The following is a 20,870-nucleotide window of genomic DNA, read 5'->3' on the forward strand; positions in this document are numbered from 1 at the left end:
CTATTAAGTATGCTCCCAATTAAGTCTTTGCAGGATCTGGGCCTAATTGTTTCAGCCCTCTAAGAATTGTAGCAAATGCTCTCCCAGAGGGGCACAGTCTATTGGCAGGGTTCCCCTGGTTTAATTGAAGGTGCAGTTAGTTTAGAAAGAGGATTTACACTATTGGATCCACCGTGGAGCAAATTGCATTGCAGTAAGACAAAGATGGGACCACCCTCTCAAAGCCTGCCTGGCTCTGATGTTCTGGGTCAGCCCAGATAAAGGGGGATGGGAGTGGCACAACCTGGCTTTTGGGGCTGAACTTCCCCACGGCAGTTAGCTCTGGTGGGCCAGGCTGGGCTTGTCTCTACAAAGTGAAGTAAAAATTAATCTCGCTAAACGATTGTGACTTTTTTACTGCCGTGTAATTGCCCCCTCCCCGTCACTCAGATTTATGGCTTTATTGCTAACAGCCAGTAGCAGCCAACTCTCTGCCGGTTGGCACCTCCAGTGCCTCAGCTTCTGCAAAGCCGCCCGGCGGGTTGGTGCGATGCGCTCCGGCCCCTGCGTAGCAGTGAAGAGGCAGAAGCCGGCGCGGCTCAGCTGACCCCGCGTTCCCGGGGCTGAGGAGCAAGGGGCTCGCTCCGCGCGGCGGCGGCTGCTGCGTGCGTGCTCCGCTCGCTGCGTGGCTCTGGGCTGGGGAGCTGCCCGCAGCAGCGCCTCCTCCGGGACGAGGGGGAGCAGAAGGAGCGGGGCAGCGTTTCCCGGGCACTGGTACAAGCTGAATTGCAAACACCGGCAGCTGCCTCCTGCTTGTTTATCTCCCCCCCCCCCCTTCCCATCCTCGCTTATTTCACGGGGGGCACTCGCCTCACTTGAAGTTGGGTGGCAAACATCGCAGAGCGCCCCACGAGCCTTCAAACGGGGGGCAAAGCTGTTCCGAGCAGCCTCTCTCCCGCGGATCTGCGTCTCTTCCCGGCAGGACTTAGCAACTTCTTCACCTCCCCCTCCCCCCGCTGGCCTTTTATTTTTGTCTCTCCCTCCCCAAACTCTGCAATGACCAGGACTCTGCCTCCCCCCGGCCATGGGGAATGGCGAGCCACGGCTTCTGGCAGCGCCGGGAAGGCTCGCCCGAGCAGAAGGGAAGAGTGAGCGCGGCAGAGAGCAGCGGGAAGAAGAAGAAGAAAGCGAGCAGAAAATCCCTGCTACAGCTGTCCGCACGCAGCTCTATCCCGCTCTCCCCCCCCCCGCACCCCCTTCCCGAGCAGCAGGAGTGCGGGGGAGCAATGATGGCCTAGAAATGAACCAGCGCTGCTGACTTTGTCCAGCGGCTTCTTTCGGTTCTTCCACCCCTTCCGAGCCGACAACCCAGTGGATTTTTTTTTTAACCTGCAGCGATCTCGGAGGGAGAGCCTATAAACAGGGCGACAGGCTCTTTGATCAGGGGACAGGAGAGGGAGGCTGATCTCCTTACCAAATGCGAGGCTTTAACTTTGCAGACTCTTCCTAGCCTTGCCCCCCCTCTCGCGCTTCTACGTTTGCACCCAGTGATAGATATTAATTTGTGCAACCTCTGGAGGAACTTGAGAGGGTTGCTCTCTCTCTGCTGGGGAGGGGAGGGGGTTGCCTCGTTGTGTATGTGGGGGGAAGAGAGGAGGCTGAAACTATGGCTCTGATCAGCGACTCTGCCAGTGCCAGAGGCAAGTCCAGCCGGAGCATTGGCGAGGAGAAAAGCCCAGCAGCAGTAGTAGGATCCGATTGCAATGGGTATTGTTACTCTGATGGGAAACAGCAGCAGCCGGGCACTCAGCAGGGGCAGAAGGAAGACTCAACCTGCCAGCTCTGCTGGGGAGACCTGGTGCTGCAGAAAATCTGGAGCTCCCGGAAACTTTCCTCGGCTCTCTGCGCCGGATCCCTGTCCTTCTTGCTGGCTCTGGTGGTCAGGTTGGTCCGGGGGGAGATCGGCTGCAGTCTGGAGGAGGAGGAGGTAGTGGCGGCGGCGGAGGAAGCAGCAGCCGCAACAGCTGGAGGAGGAGAAGCGGCTGGTTTGCCGTTGCCCCCAGCAGGGCTCCCCAGTAGCAACAGCAGCAGCTTCCAGCTGACTCCTTGGCTGCATCCCATCGCTTTGCTCTTCAGCCTCATGTGTGTCTTCTTTTGGATGGGCTTGTACTTGCTGCGCTCCGGGGTCCGCCTGCATACAGCCGCCTTGCTGCTGGCCGCCTGCTGCGGGGGGGAAGCGATTGTCCAGATTGGGTTTGCGGTAGGGGAGGATCACTTGCTTTCCTTCACCGCCACGGGGGTGGTGCTGAGCTGCCTGGCCACTGTGACATGGCTGGTGCTGAAGCTGAGGCAGGGCGTCCTCATGATCGCCTTGACTAGTGCGGTCAGGACCACGTCCCTCGTCTCCTTAGAGAGGATCAAGGTAGCCTGGAGACCCTACCTGGCTTACTTGTTCGGGCTACTGGGCATCCTGCTCGCCAGGTACGCGGATCAGCTCTTGCCCCATTCCGGGACGGCGCAGCGTAAAGAGGTTTCTGGTGCCCAGCTGGCCAAGGAAGAGGTCCCGGTGTTTAAGAGGAGGAGGAGGTCCAGCTCCATGATCTCTCCCGAGATGTCCAGCTGCAGCAACAAGACTCATCGGAGGACCTCCCTGCCCTGCATACCTAGGGAGCAGGTAAGGAGCGCGACAGATCTTCACAATCCCAGGGAAAATCCAGGAGTCTAGGGGCTGAAGAAGAAGGAACACCAAGGAGTCAGGGTACAGCATACTTGTGGGGGATTTTTATGGTTGGTTGGTTGGTTGAGCAGACACTAGAAAAAGGAGTTGTAAGACGGACTGAAGCGTTGCGAGTTGCTACAAACTTTTTGCTCGCTGCTGTGGATGTGTATCAGAGTGGCTGAATGTTTCCCACAAATTAGGGAAGTGGGAAGTGTACGTGAAATGTGAAGAGTTCGGTAGCCTCTACCCAAATTCCATTTTTCTCCCTCCTTATTTTTGTGCTCAAAATATCACTTTAATCTGCCTTAGTAACACTTTATTTTAGTTTTCAGCACTCTGGTCGGCTTTTATCTCTGTTCAGTAGAAGGGGGATAGAATCAGAGGAGTCATTAGAGCAGGGCAAGGCTTGTTTCAAAGTTTCACTACATTTATGTAAAATCTTGAGGATTTTACGCTGAAGATTTTTTTTTTTTTTTTAACTTGGCCAACAGTATAGCTAGCTGTTGCTGGGCTGGCTCTAAATATTGCGGTGGTGTGTGTGCGCGCGCGCGCGTGTGTTATGTAAAGTATAGGTTAGCCCAGGCTGGAGAAGCGTCTAGCATCAATTATAAAGAGTGATTTCTGAACCTTTTTTGGTTTGTTGAAAGAGGGCATCAATCGTATTAAACTTTCCCTGGTTCTTAAAAGGAGTTCATCTTTCTGAAATAAGCATATTTTTAGTTCTGTTCAGTATAGGGAAAAGCCTCTTGCCTAATGTACTGAGTGTGTTTTTTAAGAAGGGGCCTGCAGTACTTGTCCTCTTAGCTTTTCGCATCTTCACTACTACACTGAAGTGATCAAGAACTTTTATACCCCAGTTCTTCTGTCTGTTGACACTAGATAAAATATTAATTTAGTTTAACCTTTTTTTTTTTTTTGGTAACAACTGGTGTTTTTAATTTGAATTGATGTGTATTTTTGTCTGGAAAAGTTTTTTTTTTCTCCATAAGCTCCGAAAAGATAAATAATACATCTAAGAACATGAACAGAATGAATATTAACATCTTCATAGCATAAACAATAAGGGATTCCAGATACATGCCATTAAAACTTAATTTTGCACTTGAAATTGTTTTCTGAGTTTTTGAGACTTAATTTTACACAGCAGAAGACTATTTTTCGATGGACTGAGTGTAACTGAGCATATTTGGAGTCAGTATGACACTTGCCCAGTGTGAAAAGGGAAACCTAGGTGGAAATAAGTGGCAAATGGAAAAGGAAATATAACACCATTAGTATTAAAAAGACTTGGTGAACTGTGGCCAGCTTAAGCTTATTCTGTTATACCAAAGGCTTTCTTTCAGGTCCCTTGCTGGATAAGCAGTTAAGTATTTTCTAAGTGATGGCATCTAACCATATGGTGTGGGTGGCTAGTTTGTTTCTGGAAATGGTTTGATTACATCTCTTTGTGGCTGTTTATGACATTTGCTAGAAAAATTCCTGACAGCCTATATCCTTGAGGCATATTTTACAGCAAATGTACTTATTTATTTTATCTAAACAAAAATGTTAAATATTTACCACCATCTCCAACAGTGTGAAAAAATAGAAAACTGACTCAGTTATGACTGTTTTATTATGAATTATGTGAGCAATTAGGGTGTAAGAACAATTTGTAAATACAATAACTTTATTTTTCTCTCTTAAATGTTTGCTTTTTGACAATAAACATTTCCAGTGCACTTCCAGTTGTCATTAGTGCATTTCCACATGCATTAATCATGTGTAATGTCTAGAATATTTTTCCACTTGCTGTGGCACTTTAAATAAATGCAACTTTCTAGCAGACATATTTTAAAAGTAATCACTTTGATATAGTCTATTAAGCCCTTCGATAGTTACCTTCTTTTGCTTATGAATAGCTCACAAATCATCGTTATCATATACAGTATTATTAAATCCACTATAGCAAACCGATTACTTTTTCTATTTGTCTTAATGTTTTCACTTAGGAGTACAGGTTTAATTATGTCTTGAGAAGTTTCAGTTTTCCCCACAATAGCCTGTACAGTGGAGTCAACTGACAACTATGTAGTTTACTATTTTCAGGGATTTTGCCACATTTCTACTTTAATATTAATCAATAGAGGGATCATTGATTGCTCATGCCATTGCTTAATCAAAAATGGATGATTATCTCCAAGTTTGTTTTTAGAAGCAAATTGTCACGTTGAGCGTGTGTTTAATTTCTTTTTGCACTCCCTTTTCCTACAGCCATCCTTTTAAAATAACAAAGACAGTAACAAGAAATACTGTGAGGCTCTCAGAGAGAGCCCCTTTTGGCTGACAGGAAAACAAAGTTTGTTTTTATAAGGAAAATCGGCTCCTGGTAACTTTAAAGAAGCCATAGGTAAATGTTTCTCCTTAGGACAGCTTTTAAATATAACATGTTTAAAATAAAATACTTCAAAAACAACTTCACAAAACCCCCAAAACAGAGTAAAAAAACAACAACCCCAACCTTGAATAGAGTGTTGCACGTCAAAGAGAGAGCTTTTTTTGTATGGTGTTTCAGAGATGTGAAAGCTCACATCACGAAATAGACCCACAATATTGTTTTAATGGGCTGAAAAACCTGCTTGAATTGTGTAGCAGATAACGTAAGAAGCAAAGATCTTGTGAACTTTTACAGAGCTATCGTCCATTACCTCTTGTATGATATGTTTACATTGCTGAGCAATCTTATTAAGCTTTCATTTGACCAGAGTAATACTGTTTCAGTATCTAATTTTGTGTAGTAACATGGGATCCTTCTCTAAAGCTTACGAACAGTGGAGGGTGGAGATTTGCTTGTTGGTTTTTATTTATATTTATTTTTTAACCCAAAGAGCTATAGTGGTGGTCATGATGGCGTGGTAACTAATGATGTCTTAAACAGTCATAAACTGACTTTTTGCCACTGAAATATAAATTCAGGTCATTTTCATCTATTTGGCCTTGCACTGTCAAAGTGTTTGGAATTGTTAGGTATATTTGAGTTATACTGGTGTTACCCTTGTTATCGTTAAGTGCTTTTACTATAAACCCCTGGTGTCAGTAGCTGAATGTTTCCTCTATGTCCCTAAATTATCTCTGGTGGAAACATCTTATCTTTTTCTCAGCAACAAAATGAACTTTAAAAATAATAAACAATGGAAATCCATTTAGCCACTCTCTCTGGGAAATTGTTCACATTTTATTTAGTCCTTTTTTTTTAATCTGAACAGATAGTTTGGATTGTAGAGTTCCCACTTGGCATGCGTGCACTCATAAGTGAGAAGGGAGTGATTTTATGGTGGCCTGATTCTGTGAGATACCTGTGACAATCAGCAGCACAGCATTAATGCACCCCAAGGTTACAGAACTCCTTACTGGTCTGAATGATCTCCAAAACATCACAGTACCGAATACCTTCAGCTTTCATCAGAAGTAGTTGAGGATGCTTGGTTCCTTGAGGGATCAGGCATCCTTTTTTTTTTTTTTTTTTTTTTTTTTTTTTTTTTTTTTTTTTTTTTTGAGGGTGGTAGGGGGAGAACCTGGTGAGAGAGATTGTAAATGAGTGAAAAACATAATGAATGGATGTATATTTTCCTCACTGATATAAATGTGCATGGTGTTTTGGGTAGCTGCACATAGGTGACATTTCTCTTGATGGGCAAATCGTCTTTACACCTTGTCAAGTCATCTTTACTCTTCTCGCTAAAGCTGGTGACAGAAGAGGCCCAGCGGATCTGGTAGCCTTTTTGCTGTGCTCTGGTGTTTCCGGTGTGAAACCCTACATGCTGGAGTATAATACATTCCAGAGATAACTGTCTTGGAGCCTGTGCAGGCCAGGATGGTTGTCTGTTTTGATTTGAATGTGTAATTGCATGCAAGCATCCAGAGGCAAGAAATAGCCCTAAGATGTTAAAGACAATGTTACTATACTGCTTAGGTGGGCCAAGTTGTATTCCATACATAGATTTTTTTTTTCTTCTTTTTGGTGTATGCATGTAATATGAATTTATTACAAGCAAGTTTTGCCAGTTGAAGAAGTAGCTCAAAGCAGTTCAGTTTGCTGCATTTATTATATTAATTTCAGGAATGCACTGTAGCTATCAGTCGCTGAACCAAAGACAGTATCACAGGGCTTGAAATATCTTCTGGTTTGAAAAACAGGCTTACTAATCGCTGGCTAATGCGCATACAGATAGGGAACTCACAAGATTGAAGGGTGCTCGGTGAGAAACCTACATCGAGTTGCTGGGAAATGAGCTAACGCTGGCCTTCCTACTGGGGTGCTGACCCTGCTCCAAGGTCCCATCTTTTGTGTCAGCTTCTGCCTACTAGATGCCTGATGAGTTTGAAGTGTCTCTTCCGCCACACTCTCTCCTATGGTTTCTGTAAAAGAGAAAGATCTTTCATTTCTCTTTGCTCCTCTTCTGCCCAGTAGTCTCCTGGTTGCTTTAGGGAGGAGAGAGGACTTTCCTCTGGGTGCTGGAATTGTGGGAGATAGCGGCTTCACTATTGCAACTCTCAGCTGTTGAGAGGGGAACTGAGGATTTGTCTCCACTACCGTACCCTTCCCCATGTCTTTTTTTTTTTTTCTTCAGATCCTCTTTTTCCCATGAGTAGTTTCAGTGCCTGCCTCACCTAGCTTTCCCAGAAATTGACATGTGTCTTGTGAGTTTCACTAATGCTCTGGGGGGTTTTGAATAGTTCCGAGGAAATGACCTGAGGGCTTGTCTACAGTACCTGCTGGATCGGCGGGCCGATTTATCGCGTCTAGTATAAATGTGATAAATGGACTGCTAGGTGCTCTCCCGTTGACACTGGTACTCCATCAGAACGAGGAGTGCAAGTGGAGTTGACAAGAGAGTGTCAGCTGTCGAATTACCCCAATGAAGACACCACGGTAAGTAGATCTAAGTACGTCAACTTCAGCTACACTATTCACATAGCAGAAATTGCGTATCTTAGATCGACCCCGCGTGGTAGTTTAGACAAGCCAATTTATTTTGTCAATTTTACTCTGCTGCTTGGGAAAGATATGAGCGGTGTCAGGCATTAGGGCTGACTGCAGACTCAAAAAGACAGCACTGCATCAGTTTGCATTTGGAAAGTTACTTTCTCAACTGTAAGATCTAGTGTGTGTGGTATTTATTATTATTATTATTATTATTTATTTTTTAATATCTTAGCTTCTACAGAAATTGGCATGAGATTTTCATGTGTTGGAGACAAGTGGATTTTTTTAAGTTCTCTAGTATGCTGCCTTTAAAACAGGAATAACATTAAAATTAATTTGTAGCTGGTATGGAAGCTTAAATCTATAATATTCATACCATCTCCCTAAGAATGGATGAGATCTGAATTAAGGCACTAGGTAGGATATAGATTTTAAATTAAAAAAAATCCATATATATTTAGGCAAATAAGTTAATGTCCTCTGGTGACTTGCTAAAATATGGTTGCTTAATATATGTCAGACTCCTGAAAAATCGTACATGGATTCCAGATGTAATTCTGTTAAGCATGACTTCATGTAAGTAAACTGCCTTTACTTAGGTTGCATTTTTAACTCTCAGAAATTGAAAAGCTGTTGGGAAAACTGTCACAGTTGACAAAAATGGACCATAAAACAATCTGTTAAATACAGATTTTTTTCCCTGTAGGTGGAGGGAGTAAAATACAGTAGTGACTTTCTGCGTTTTCTGAACTGAGTGTAAAGTGTGAAAATGCAAAGCGTTGGAGCTGAAAGAAATCCCGTGTATGCTGGGTTGTCATTTTAATTAAACAACCAACCAAAACAGTGACTCTGTGTATAAAATATGGTTTGAGAAGCCTGAAAAACAAACAATGACACATGATGTTTTGGACGTTAATTGTGACGTTTGTGAGACTCTGTCCTGTTCTGATATTACTGTGTTCATTCATTCTCTGAATCTTTTTTTCAGGAAGCTGACACACAATACTATATTTTGTAAAAATAAGGAATATATTGATCTTTTAAAAAAAAAACAAAAAACAACCCCCCCCCCCAACACCTTGAAACTGTAGGAGAGGCAAAGCTGTAATGGCCACTAACCACAGGGCTTGAAATGGGCATAAGCTGACTGCATCCTAAGTGGTTTAAAAAATAAAAGACCCGCTGAAATTAAAATATTCATCTGATTCCTAAAAATCTTACTTTTAGTATTTTCCCCAAATGTATGTTAGAGCCTATTTTATTCTATTAGATTACATCTATTAGATGTTCTAAGTCATGTTGGTTGTTGAAGGGATTCAAATAGTAAATAAAGTAAAAACATTTTTCCTTTCATCAGAGTGGACTTCAGAAAGTTATTGCCTAGAGAATAAGAGAATAGATTATTAAACCATCACCTGAACTGGTTATATTTTACTCAGTATATCATTCAGAAATAAGCATATCTGAGGTATGCTTGTATAATACTAATTTTTGTTCTGGACAGTTCTGCTATTGATACAGTATATTAGAAAACCTGTTGCCTCTGGGGTTGCTATGCTGTGTGAGCTTCTCTGCATCAGAGTAGTGATTTGTTTTGAGCAATAGCAACAAAAAGTCAGTGTTCTTTCAATTTTTAACCTTTGCTTCTGAAGAACATTAGCTGTTTTCTATGCTGAGTTTTACTTAAGTACGTTTGGACTAGAGGAGTCTGGGGGAGAACTGTTTGTTTGAAAACTTGATGGTGAGCCTTACAGTTTAGCAGTTCTCTCTTGCTTTCCTGCATGTGTCTTTGTAACTCCCACTCAGTGTTATTCCAGAAACGCGCTCTGTGTAGCCCTCTGTCTTGCAAACACCTATTCATGTGAGTAGTCCCATCTGAAATCAGTTACACTATTCATGTGAGGTAAAAAAAGGAATGGATCCTTAGAGGGCATCAGAGATCCTACTCTGATTTGCATTATGACTTGCAAGTAAGTATATCAGATGATAAATTTAAAAAATGGGCAAAATAATGGGCAAAATCCATCCTTGCTACTTCATTGATGTCAGTGGAATTATATCAGGAATTAATGCATCTCCATCTTTATTATCTATATATAGGAAAGTGTGTGTGTGTATTTATAATATATAAAAAAAAAATCAGCCAGTTAATGTGTCTTATAATGGAGACATTTTTTGCTCTTTTTTAAAATTATTTTCAGTTTTCAATTATTTTCACCTGATGATTAAATATAAGAATCGTTAAACATCTAGGTGAATGTGACAGGATAGGGACAAATCTAAAGGACTAGAAAACATGCCTTGTGGTGATTCACTCAAGGAGCTCAATCTGTTTAGTGGAACATAGGGGTTAAGGAGTGACCTTAATCACAGTTTATAAGTACCTACAAATATATTTGATAATGAGCTCTTCGTCTAGTAAAGAAAGATGTAAGGTATGACAGTCCAACAACTGGAAGTTGAAGCTAGACAAATTCAGAGTGGAAATAAGGTGTAAATTTTAAACAATGAGGGTAATTAACTATTGGAACAATCGTAGTGGATTCTCCCCTACTGACAGTTTTTCAGTCAAGATTGGATGTTTTTCTAAAAGATCAGCTCTAGAAATTATTTTGGGGAGGTTCTATGGCCTGTGTTATACAAGAGATTAGCTCAGGTAATCACAATGGTTCTTTCTGGCTGTGGGATCTATGAAAACCAGCACAGTTGCTGTATAGGAAAATCATGACTCTCTAATCTGTTAGAATTCTTTGAGCATGTTAAAATAGCGGATAAAGGAAAATGTCTGCTAAAGGTAGAATTTGTTTGGACCTTCTTAACAGAGCTTTGACACAGGTCCTCCCAAGAAGTTACCAAGGTAACTAAGTAATCGTTAGGTAAATGGTAATGTTTTGTCAAGGATTAGAAACTGGACATGAGCTGGAAAACAAAGAGTAGGCTAATTTTTCAGTATAGTGAAAGTTTAATGATGGTACTCCCTGTTGTTCTGTATTAGCATCGGTGATGTTTCATATGTTAATTATTTGAAAAACTAGGTGGACAGTAAAGTGGCAAAATGTGCATTGAGACAAAATTATGTTGGTAAATCAACATTAGAGAAGAATTCAGAAGAACCTAACAAAATTAACGGAATGGGCATCATGATGGCAAATTCAACAATGAGGAAAAATGAAAGGAAACCTAGCGAAAAGACTGATTGAAACTACTATGCACTGACATGTTTTAAAGTAACTGTATAATGTGACCACTCAGGAAAAGGCTAGGTGTCTGTTAAAAACATGTTCGTTGTGCAGTCTCAGTCAAAGAGCCAGTCAAAAGGACAGCTATAGAGATGATGGGATAGAAAATAATGCTGAAAATATTATAAAGCCATTATTTAAACTAATAGTAGGCTCTTGCCTGGGCTGTTTGATTTTTTTGGTCCCTTTTTTCCTCCAAAATGGTATATTGGTAATAAAGAGAGTTCAGAGATGAATGACAATTTATTAGGGGCTTGGAGAGCTTTCATGTGAGGAGAGACTGAAAAACTTGTAAGTACCTGTAGCTTAAATAAATTAATAAGTAGAGAGATTATAGAAGAATACAAAATGTGAATTTTGTGTTTTAAGAATATAGGAATAAGGGGAAATTCAATTAAACTACTTTTAAACTAATAAGAGTTTTGTTTTTTTTTCAGACATTACATAATGAACCTGTAGAATTCTCTGTCATTGTATCATTAAGGGCAAGAGTTTAGCAGGATATTTTTTTAAAGTATTAGACATTTATTATGGCTAATGAGACCATCCAAATTTAAATTACATTAAGTTAAATGAATACTTTTTCTGTTTTTCAAACTCTCATGTTTAAGGGGATAAGGAATCCGCTAACTGATGATGGGAAGAAACTTCCCCTGTTGACAAGTTATTCTATTATTGCCTGCTACAAGGTTCTTACTCTTGCCTCTGAAGCGTCTGCTACTGGTCACTCACACAGATACAGCGCTGAGCTAAATGGATCACTGGTCTAATCTACTATGGCATTTCCGATATTCCTAACACAATCAAGTACTCAAAATGGTTAGGAAAAATGATGCCAACAAGAATCAGTTAGACAAATGCAGCAAAGCCTGATGTTTTCTCTCATGGCCTGTACAACGGTTGGGGAAAATGTAAACCTCTGTGTGTCAAAAATAACCTTTGCTATTGATGTGCTCTCTCCCTATCTAATGCACCCACCCTTCTACAACAAAGTGGTTGAGATTAAAATAATTTATTTGCATGCACTCTGTATTCTGTTAGCTGCCCATGTTTGGTTTTGTTTTACAGATAGAATTGAAGTTTAGGAAGGGAAAATGTTTCATGCATCAATAAAATCCTCACAGTATGTTGCCTCTTTAATTCTCCATAGGAAGTCTGTGTGCAAGAGACACACAGGATATTTGCTGACAATTGTTGAGTGAAGCATTAATGGAAATTGAAAAAGTAAGAGTTCAATAGAGTCCTGTTAGAATTAGAACTCACCTTAGCCCTACTAACGGGTCTACAAAATAAATCAACTCTAGATATACTGTTTCTAGGAAAATGATGTTGAGCCACTGTGGAGTTACCATCAAAGTCTCAACCGCAGAATCTTAATCAGACCAAATTGATAATCTGTTTCATCCTTACTTAAAGACTGATGCCCATAGTTTTAATTTGATTTACAGGATTGTGTTATACCAGGAGTTAACCTCCTTTGGATTGCCTGGTTTGTTTGTTTATTTTAAACCACTGGAACTAATCGTGTTTGAAGGATCATCCTTTGAGTTTAAGAGATAATTGGGGTGGTGGTGCTGGGGACATGATTAGACTAATATATTCTCTGAAAAGTTCACGATATTTATTGAATAAGTCTGAGAAATATTCCCTGAGCTTCATAAACTGAAAATTGCTGAAATAATTTTTGAGTAGTATCATGACGTTATTTTAATATGCTGTTCTAGCGTTTGAGTAGCTTGATCCATAACCACACTTAAGGGTTTGACCAGCAATGAAAGAAGGCATTTTGAAAGAGCTATAAAATCTGAACTGCATGGGAATCTGCACCTGAGCAACATTTTCCTTCTAATTATGCGAATAAACAGCAAATCTTCTAGGTTTGTTCTCCCAAGCTTTCAGTTGCAGGTGCCTTAGGATTAAGCGCTTGTGTGACCTAAAAGTATATGCATTTCCTTAATAACTCAATTTAAAATGACACGTTTAAGAATGTGTAGCCTTTATCGTGCAGCTGTGTGGATTGGGAGGGGAGGGTTGCATAACCTTTTATTATGCACTATGCTGAAATTAAATATTGCAACTATAGCAAAGCACTGAATGAAATAATAGCCTTCTTGTGTGGAGGGTGGGCGGGGGAGGAGGAGGAGGAGGAGGGTATCCTGTTAGAGGTCGTATGCTAACCAAATCTAATTTGATTTTCATTGCACACCCAGCTTTGCCAGCTTGTCTGTACATCAAAGCCAAAATAATCCTTTTGGATGGATGACACTCAAATGTATTCCGTGATATAATACAATTGGTGATTGCTGAAAAGATCCAATCACACTGATATTTTTTTATACATAACCTGTCAGTTAAAATAGAATGATATGCAAGTTAAATATATAAAATATTTTTAAATATGGCTTGGGATTTTACTTAAGCTTGCAAGCCTGGTTGGTGCTGTAGTATATTTTGCTCAGATACAGACATGGGTCCTGAACTTGTGAGGCACTGAGCACCTTCAGTTCTTACTGAAGTCACTGGACAGCATCTTAAAACCTAGGTTATGCAAGGTAAAGTACTAAATAAAAGTGGTCTCATTTTCCTCCCCCCCGCCCATGGCTACTGACCATCCCCTGTTTCCATTGTCATCAGTGGGGAATTAGAGAGGTTCAGTATCTAGATGTAAGAAAAGGGAGCACTCACCTCTTGAATGCCTCCTAACAGAGAGATGTGGTGCTGCAGTTTCTGCTATCCCTCCTCTTCCCTCCCCCCCACATTTGTGGTGCCCCCTGTAGGTTGCTGACCTTGCTAGGCAGGTCTTCAGTGGCTTAAGCCTCTGGCTCCAATAAAAGGAACTGCAGGGCCTGACATGCTGCTTCTGTGCAGCCTTTCTAGGCAGGCCTGGAGGATCCACCTTCACCGCTCCTTTCTGGGGCAAGGTATAGCAGGACTTAAGGCCTTCTGCAGAAGTCCAGGAAGGGTCAGGTACACCCTACACCCCATCATTAAGTAGTAGGGTAATCTTTCTTTTCTGCAACAGCAGCACTAGTGCAGAAAAGAAAATTTATTAAACTTCTTTATTAAAGACAAATGCAAAGTGCTCCACTTAGGAATGAACCATCAGTTTCACACATACAGAATTGGAAGAGACTGTCTACGAAGGAGTATGGCAGAAAGGGATCTAGGGGTCATAGTGGACCACAAGCTACATGAGAGTCAACAGTATGATGCTGTTGCAAAAAAAGCAAACGTGATTCTGGGATGCATTAACAGGTGTCTTGTGAGCAAGACATGAGAAGTCATTCTTCCGCTCTGCTCTGCGCTGGTTAGGCCTCAACTGAAGTATTGTGTCCAGTTCTGGGCACCGCATTTCAAGAAAGATGTGGAGAAATTGGAGAGGGTCCAGAGAAGAGCAACAGGAATGATTAAAGGTCTAGAGAACAAGACCTATGAGGGAAGGCTGAAAGAATTGGGTTTGTTTAGTTTGGGAAAGAGAAGACTGAGAGGGGACAGTTTTCAGGTATCTAAAAATGTCATAAGGAGGAGGGAGAAAACTTGTTCAGCTTAGCCTCTAATGATAGAACAAGAAGCAATGGGCTTAAACTGCAGCAAGGGAGATTTAGGTTGGACATTAGGAAAAAGTTCCTAACTGTCAGGGTGGTTTAAACACTGGAATAAATTGCCTAGGGAGGTTGTGGAATCTCCGTCTCTGGAGATATTTAAGAGTAGCTTCGGTAAATGTCTATCAGGGATGGTCTAGACAGTATTTGGTCCTGCCATGAGGGCAGGGGACTGGACTCGATGACCTCTTGAGGTCCCTTCCAGTCCTAGAGTCTATGAATCTCTGAAGAGGTGGTACCTTTTCACATCTGAATCCGCAATTAGCAATAGCGTCCAATTATGGGAAACTGACCACTATTAAGAAATAGATTTTAGAAGGTTTTATTTTTTTTACAAAACAGCAGGGGTTTATTATTACGAGGGTCCCAGGGGAAGCAACAGTACAAAGAGTCTCCATGGGCAGAGCACCCAGCTCTGCTCTTAGGTGCCAAACTTCTTCTGTTGAACAGGTAGGGGCAGCTGTGTCTCGATGTCCATCAGGGGCTGCTCCACCACCACCACCAGGGAGCCCTCCTCTAGGAGGTCGACAAACAGCAGGGGCTGGTACTTTTTGCAGATCTTGAAGGCATGAGCATAGCCCCGCCTGGCCTTCTCTGAGAGTTGCTTCAAGGTAGTCTGATTCATCAGCGGGGTTGCATCATCAGGAAGAGGCAGTGACTTGTCGAGGATGCAGAACGTGTGTGTCATGGAGGATGTGCACTGGCTGCTTGGGGTTAAAGGGCGTGTCCCGCTCCAGCCAACCCTTATGCTTGTTTGTTTGTTTGCAAGGTAAATCCCATCTTCTCTGTGTTTCAGTGTTGAAAAGAGTAGTTTTGTTTGATATCAAAAACAGACAGGTGAAGGTGCCTATGCTTATGAATAACATAGTGGAATGTGAATAGGTGGGTTTATTTTCATTAAAGATGATAATACAAAGCTAGTATTTGCTGAATTGCTCGCATAGTTACCCGAGTTCTTGTGCAATACCTTTTTTAATCTCAAAAACTTAAATTAGTAACTTGAAGACTATGCTTCATTATCTCCCCACTCCATTCCAGCCCCCGAAAAGCAGCTATTGAAATTGTAGCTTGAAGGGATAGAATTGTTAGATGAGTTTTTAGAACATAGTGTGACATTGTACTTTCTGGACAGCTAAGGTGGTTTTCTAACATGTATGCAGGCACTGGTACATATCTTGCTCAAGCTTATAATTTCGTCTCAGCCTCTGTAATCATTTCTTGACTTTTTGTCTTTAATGCATTTTTCATCGCTCCTTAGTTTAAAAATTTTATTTGGGATCTAACTAATTTCGCTATAAATTACACTTTTAAAATTTAACCTGGACTTTAAATGACTCTTAAATTCTCCCACTTTATTTATAATTTGGAGTGTGTGTGAGCGCATTTGTGCATGGGTTTATTATGAGATATAAATCAAATGTGTAGAGGCTGTTCCTGCACTGGAAATAAAAGTTCTTGCTGGTCATATTCTCAGTCACTTGGGTACCCAGAATGATTGTCTTGCCACTAACCTCAGCGGTGACCTGGAGCGGAAAAGTATTTAGACATGAGAATCTGATAAGTTCCCAGTACAGCTTGGGCCAGCACTGTTCTCATGGATATAGAATGAAAACAATGCCAAAGTGAGCCAGGAGATGTGTGGAGGCTTTTGTAGCATGGAATTCTGTCTGGTAAGGAATGAGATAAGACTAGTTAAAATAAATGGTTGACTGAGATAAATTTCCCAGATATATGAATGATGTGCTTTATCCATTAAAACTTACTGCTTAGTTGTATAACAGGTTTACTTCTGCCCTGATACCCCCATGTTTAAGGAAGTGGCAAACCGGTCAGTGTTTATATTATTTATTAGAGTGTTTATGGAGATGAGTAGCAGAAACACTACTTCCAAAGTATTCGTTGATTAGTGATTTTTCACGTAGTTCAGCTGGCATTTCTGTTTAATTCAAATCTTTGTGTTTGCCTTTAACTGTGAAATACTGTGAGTATAATTCATATTCAAGTACTGCTTTACGACAATTTTTTAGACCAATTTTAATCATCTGCAATTAAAATTCTTAAATGCATTCTTTATTATCAACTGATTGCACTGAACTGCAAATGAATAAACATCTCTCTATTAATGGGTTTAGTGTTATACTTACCCTGTGTATTTTGTGATAGGCTAAATCAGGGGTAGGCAACCTATAGCATGCATGTCAAAGGCGGAATGCAAGCAGATTTTCAGTGGCATTCAGATTGGCAGGATCCTGGCCACCGGTCCCGGGGGCTCTGCATTTTAATTTAATTTTAAATGAAGCTTCTTAAACATTTTAAAAACCTTATGTACTTTACATACACCAATAGTTTAGTTATACATTATAGACTTAAAGAAAGAGACCTTCTAAAAACGTTAAAATGTATTATTGCCAGGTGACACCTTAAATTTGAGTGAATAAATGAAGACTCAGCACAGTGCTTCTGAAAGGCTGCTGACCCCTGGGCTAAATTGTGAGAAGGGACTAGACTAGGTTTTTGGAAGCTGCTATCATGGGTGGACCTCTAAAAAATGCTTTTGATCATCAGAAGCATTGAGCACTTGCAGTTTCCACTGACCTCTTAGGATGGCCTATAATGAACTTGCTGGCTAGCTTAACTCCTGATGGCATTAGCAGTTTACTCACCTGGCTAATGAGGTTGTAATGTATCGTTTCTTGACAAACAATTAGACTTGTGGCCTCCTATTTGTTTCTTATTACAAGGTGCAATACACTTAGTGTTTTCAAAGATGAAACTGATTTTTATATTGTAGGAACAATTACTTTTTGTATCTTAAAAGTCTGCTCTATTCTTGGCATGACAGTGTAATACAATAACATAGGATCATAGTACCCAAAATATATATTATTGGGTGATATGATTTGTAGGCACTCTGTGTATGTGAACAGCATATGTATTTCTCCACACTACAACACAAGAAAACAATATTCCTTGGAAGACTGAAAAAATTTCAGTTATAATAGAAGATATTGGAAAGCATATATTGATCTTTTACCTTTACACTTATTTAAATCTTTCTTTCAAATTCCTATTACCTTGTATGTTGTGTACAAACTTGCTTAGCCGATGTGTAAGGCTCTCCATCCATTTGGTCCCCAAACTCTGTGTCTTCTTGACTCCATATTTACTAATACGGGACTGTTCTCGTGGTTAACAGTGACTACTAGATACATGGTTTTGAACATGTTCAAAACCTTTCATTCTTTATATTTTAGCTGTGGCACACCTTGGATCTGTAACCCTCTTTTATTTGCATAGTTGAGATAATTTTTGCCTTCCTAAGTGCCTCAGACCAGGATGCCTGACATACAATATGAGTAGATTTAAATGGAAAAACAGATTTTTTTTTTTTTTTTTTATTTTCTTGTCTTCATATCTGGAAACTGTCTCTTGTTTACATCTTCAGATTTTGTTACTCTCTCAGGAACTTCTACAAAGCTATGATCAGAAGTGATAAAGTGCTTGGCTATGAATTGGTCCAGCTTCTTAATGGACGAGAACTTGAGTTTGAATATATGTACTTACATCATATTCTGGCTTTAGCTGTGTATTGTTTATTCCCAGCTGAATGTGGAGACAGTACAATAAAGAATAACATAGATTTGCAAGTGAGACTGACATATCACAAACTACCGTTAAATGCTCTTAAAGAGTTGTAGGACTGGATCCTCAGCTGGTACGAGAAACACAATTAAACTACAGTCATTTACACCAGTTGAAAACCTGGCTCATGTTGCGTGTAGTGATTCAGACGAATTGAGTTCTGATTCTTTTGTCTTTTGAGGTGGTAGAAAACTAGAAGCTCACTGCTCAGAAGGAGGGAACAGAGTATACCATGATCTTTATTGTGCTATGGTCTGCAGATCATTACAATGAGTGCTTGGGAGGTAGAACTAGGCTTGTCAGAGCACTCTTTGCTGCCAGTGACTGTTGCCTGAAATTCCCACTGGTTTATCTGAGCACCCCCTCCGTGGCAGGCCGCTCAGTCAGCCCTCCTTACTGCAAAGCTCTTCTGAGGAAAATTTCAAAAATCTGTTTAAAAGTTGTAACTAAAAGTTTGGTATGATGATGTGCCTGTGTAATTCCTAGCTGTGTCTGAAGGCTAAATTTGATGATGATGATGATGATGATGACTTTGATTTTGTTTTTATTTTATTTTTGAGGACACTATCCCCTGAACTGTGCTTCCTTGTTTGAGGCCTTTGCAGTGGCTAGTATCCCTGCAGGCTTCAGGGATGGAATGGCTGAGGAACATCAGAGGAAAAAAAGGAAGAGTCTTTCTCTTGCTTTACCCCTTACCAGATATCTTGTTGGGAAGCTCAGATGTTTCTGTTGGTAGGATGCTGTTCCCCACACTTTCAGCCTACTTCAGGTAGAATCGCCTTGACCTCCCCTGGGCACGTGAGAAGCCAGGAAGAACAGAAAAACTGGTGCCAGGGTAAACAGTTCTGTCTCCCTCCTCTCCATGAGAGCAGTGTGCCAGTGGGAACATCACACATGTAGCCCACACCAGCAGACAGCTGGGCTTCACAGTTGCAGCATATCTCCTCCCTGTCATCTTGGGCCATGGATGGAGGGTGCTGGACACAGCATGGACAGTGCCAACAGAGAGTGCAGTAAGTGGCCTTCAGGCCAAGCTCTCTTCCCCTGCTGCCACTGCTGTAACAGAGCTCCTAGGGTGCCCTTCTGATATCCTAGGCTGGGGCCTCCTGTGGAAATTAAGACCCTTCTGGCCTATGTGGAGTTTATGCAGTTGGAAGGGTAGACCCTTTGAGGAGTCCACTCTTGAACCTCAGTCCAGTACCTTCCTTGAGAGACCCAGAGGGGTTTGTGGGGGTCGGGAATGGGAAGAAACAGTAGGCCTGTTTGAGGACAAGAAGATTGCTAGTCACTTGAAATATTTTTGGAGCAGTATCTGAACCCAATTTCCTTCCCCTCTCTGAAACAAAGGATTGTAGGATCTTTCTTGATTTGTAGATACCAGAACTTGGTGCAGTATTGCCATAGCAGTTGCTCTGTGCCAAATACAGAGGTGTTATAACCTTGCTACTTGAGATTTCTCTATTTATCTATCCAAGGACTGCATTAGCCCTTTTGGACACAGCATCACACTGGGAGCTCATGGTTAGCTGATTATCCACTATGACTCCCAGGGCTTTTTCAGAATCCCTGGTTCCCAGGACAGTCTCTCCAATCCTGTAATTGTGGCCTAAATTCTTTGTTGTTGTTTGGGTGTTGGTCCCTATGTGTATTCCACTGTGGGTCAGTGTGGGCTGCACGTGCTGAGACTGGGAATTCTTGCAAGCAGTGTCTGTTGGTCCATGCCTGCAAACCTGCTCTCCTTGTGTTCTGCAGAGCTCCGAGACAAATGAATCATCTAGAATACAGACAGAAATTGACATGCAAAGTTGGTTTATTTCATTAGGGTGAATTTTTTCCTTCCTCAGCAGAAGAAGAAATTGTTGTTCTTTCCCCTCAAAGTATATGTAATACAATCAGTAATTTAGAAAGGTAGAATTGAGTTGTCTTAACTGTGGAAGCTGTCTCAACTGATGGGAATGTCAGAGGGCAGGGCAGTCCTATGCTGCCAGTGACTGACCTGGTTCGGTCCACATAATGCAAGCAAGCTGAAGTACCCATTCTAAAGGATCTGTGGACCCTATTACTCAAAGACAGGACATTTTCAGATAAACACAGAAAAATACTCGGTTTCTCCTGTGAAATACACACACTTTTTTTTTTTTTTTTTTTTTTTTCCAAAGAAAATCTAAATTAGCTGAGAAGTTCTTGTTTTGTTCCTTTTTAAAAAATGCATTTTAAGAATTAGTGTTAGCTGTTATTGACCTTACTTTATCTTCTTGGAGGCTCCTATTTTTAATGGTTCAACTTTTTTTATATTCAGCTTTCAAGGTACTGTAGTGGCCCTTTACTCCCTTTAGGCTTTATGTCCTGAGCGATACTTGGGAAGCTGTGGATCTTGTGACATCATAAATGTTTTTGTTGGCAAGCCATACAGATGAAGTAGGACTGTAAAAGCTAAGTTTAACAGTGGTGAGGATGACTCAGTTGAGAGGGGTTTATGTGAAAATCTTATTAATACCCATAAAAGAGAGAAATTTGGCCCCAGATGATAACAAATGGAACCGTTTGGCAAAGATCCATCTTGCATTTAGTGGGAACTGACTCTTTGCTCTGGCCTAATTTTGAAGAAATTGTTATGAGCTGAGTGAAATCTTGTTATGGGATTGAGACTGATAGGTGTGAACTGCCATTTAATTTAACTAAGCAGAATCCCCACCTCCAAACAAAAGGAGTGTGTGAATCCG

The 20,870-nt window shown here is 41.2% G+C and overlaps 1 protein-coding gene across 1 annotated transcript in view; it reads left to right on the forward strand.

The window, feature by feature from the left end:
- The first annotated feature begins 1,215 nt into the window (after positions 1-1,215).
- PDE3A (phosphodiesterase 3A) overlaps positions 1,216-20,870 on the forward strand; it is a 393,181-nt gene continuing 373,526 nt past the window's right edge. Inside the window, exon 1 of the mRNA XM_032796048.2 lies at positions 1,216-2,653. Coding sequence (XP_032651939.1) covers positions 1,646-2,653 — 1,008 coding nt within the window. The 5' untranslated portion in view covers positions 1,216-1,645. The remainder of the gene's footprint in view (positions 2,654-20,870) is intronic.

The sequence above is a fragment of the Chelonoidis abingdonii genome, chromosome 1, assembly GCF_003597395.2.
Source record: "Chelonoidis abingdonii isolate Lonesome George chromosome 1, CheloAbing_2.0, whole genome shotgun sequence".
NCBI classification, from domain to species: domain Eukaryota; kingdom Metazoa; phylum Chordata; order Testudines; family Testudinidae; genus Chelonoidis; species Chelonoidis abingdonii.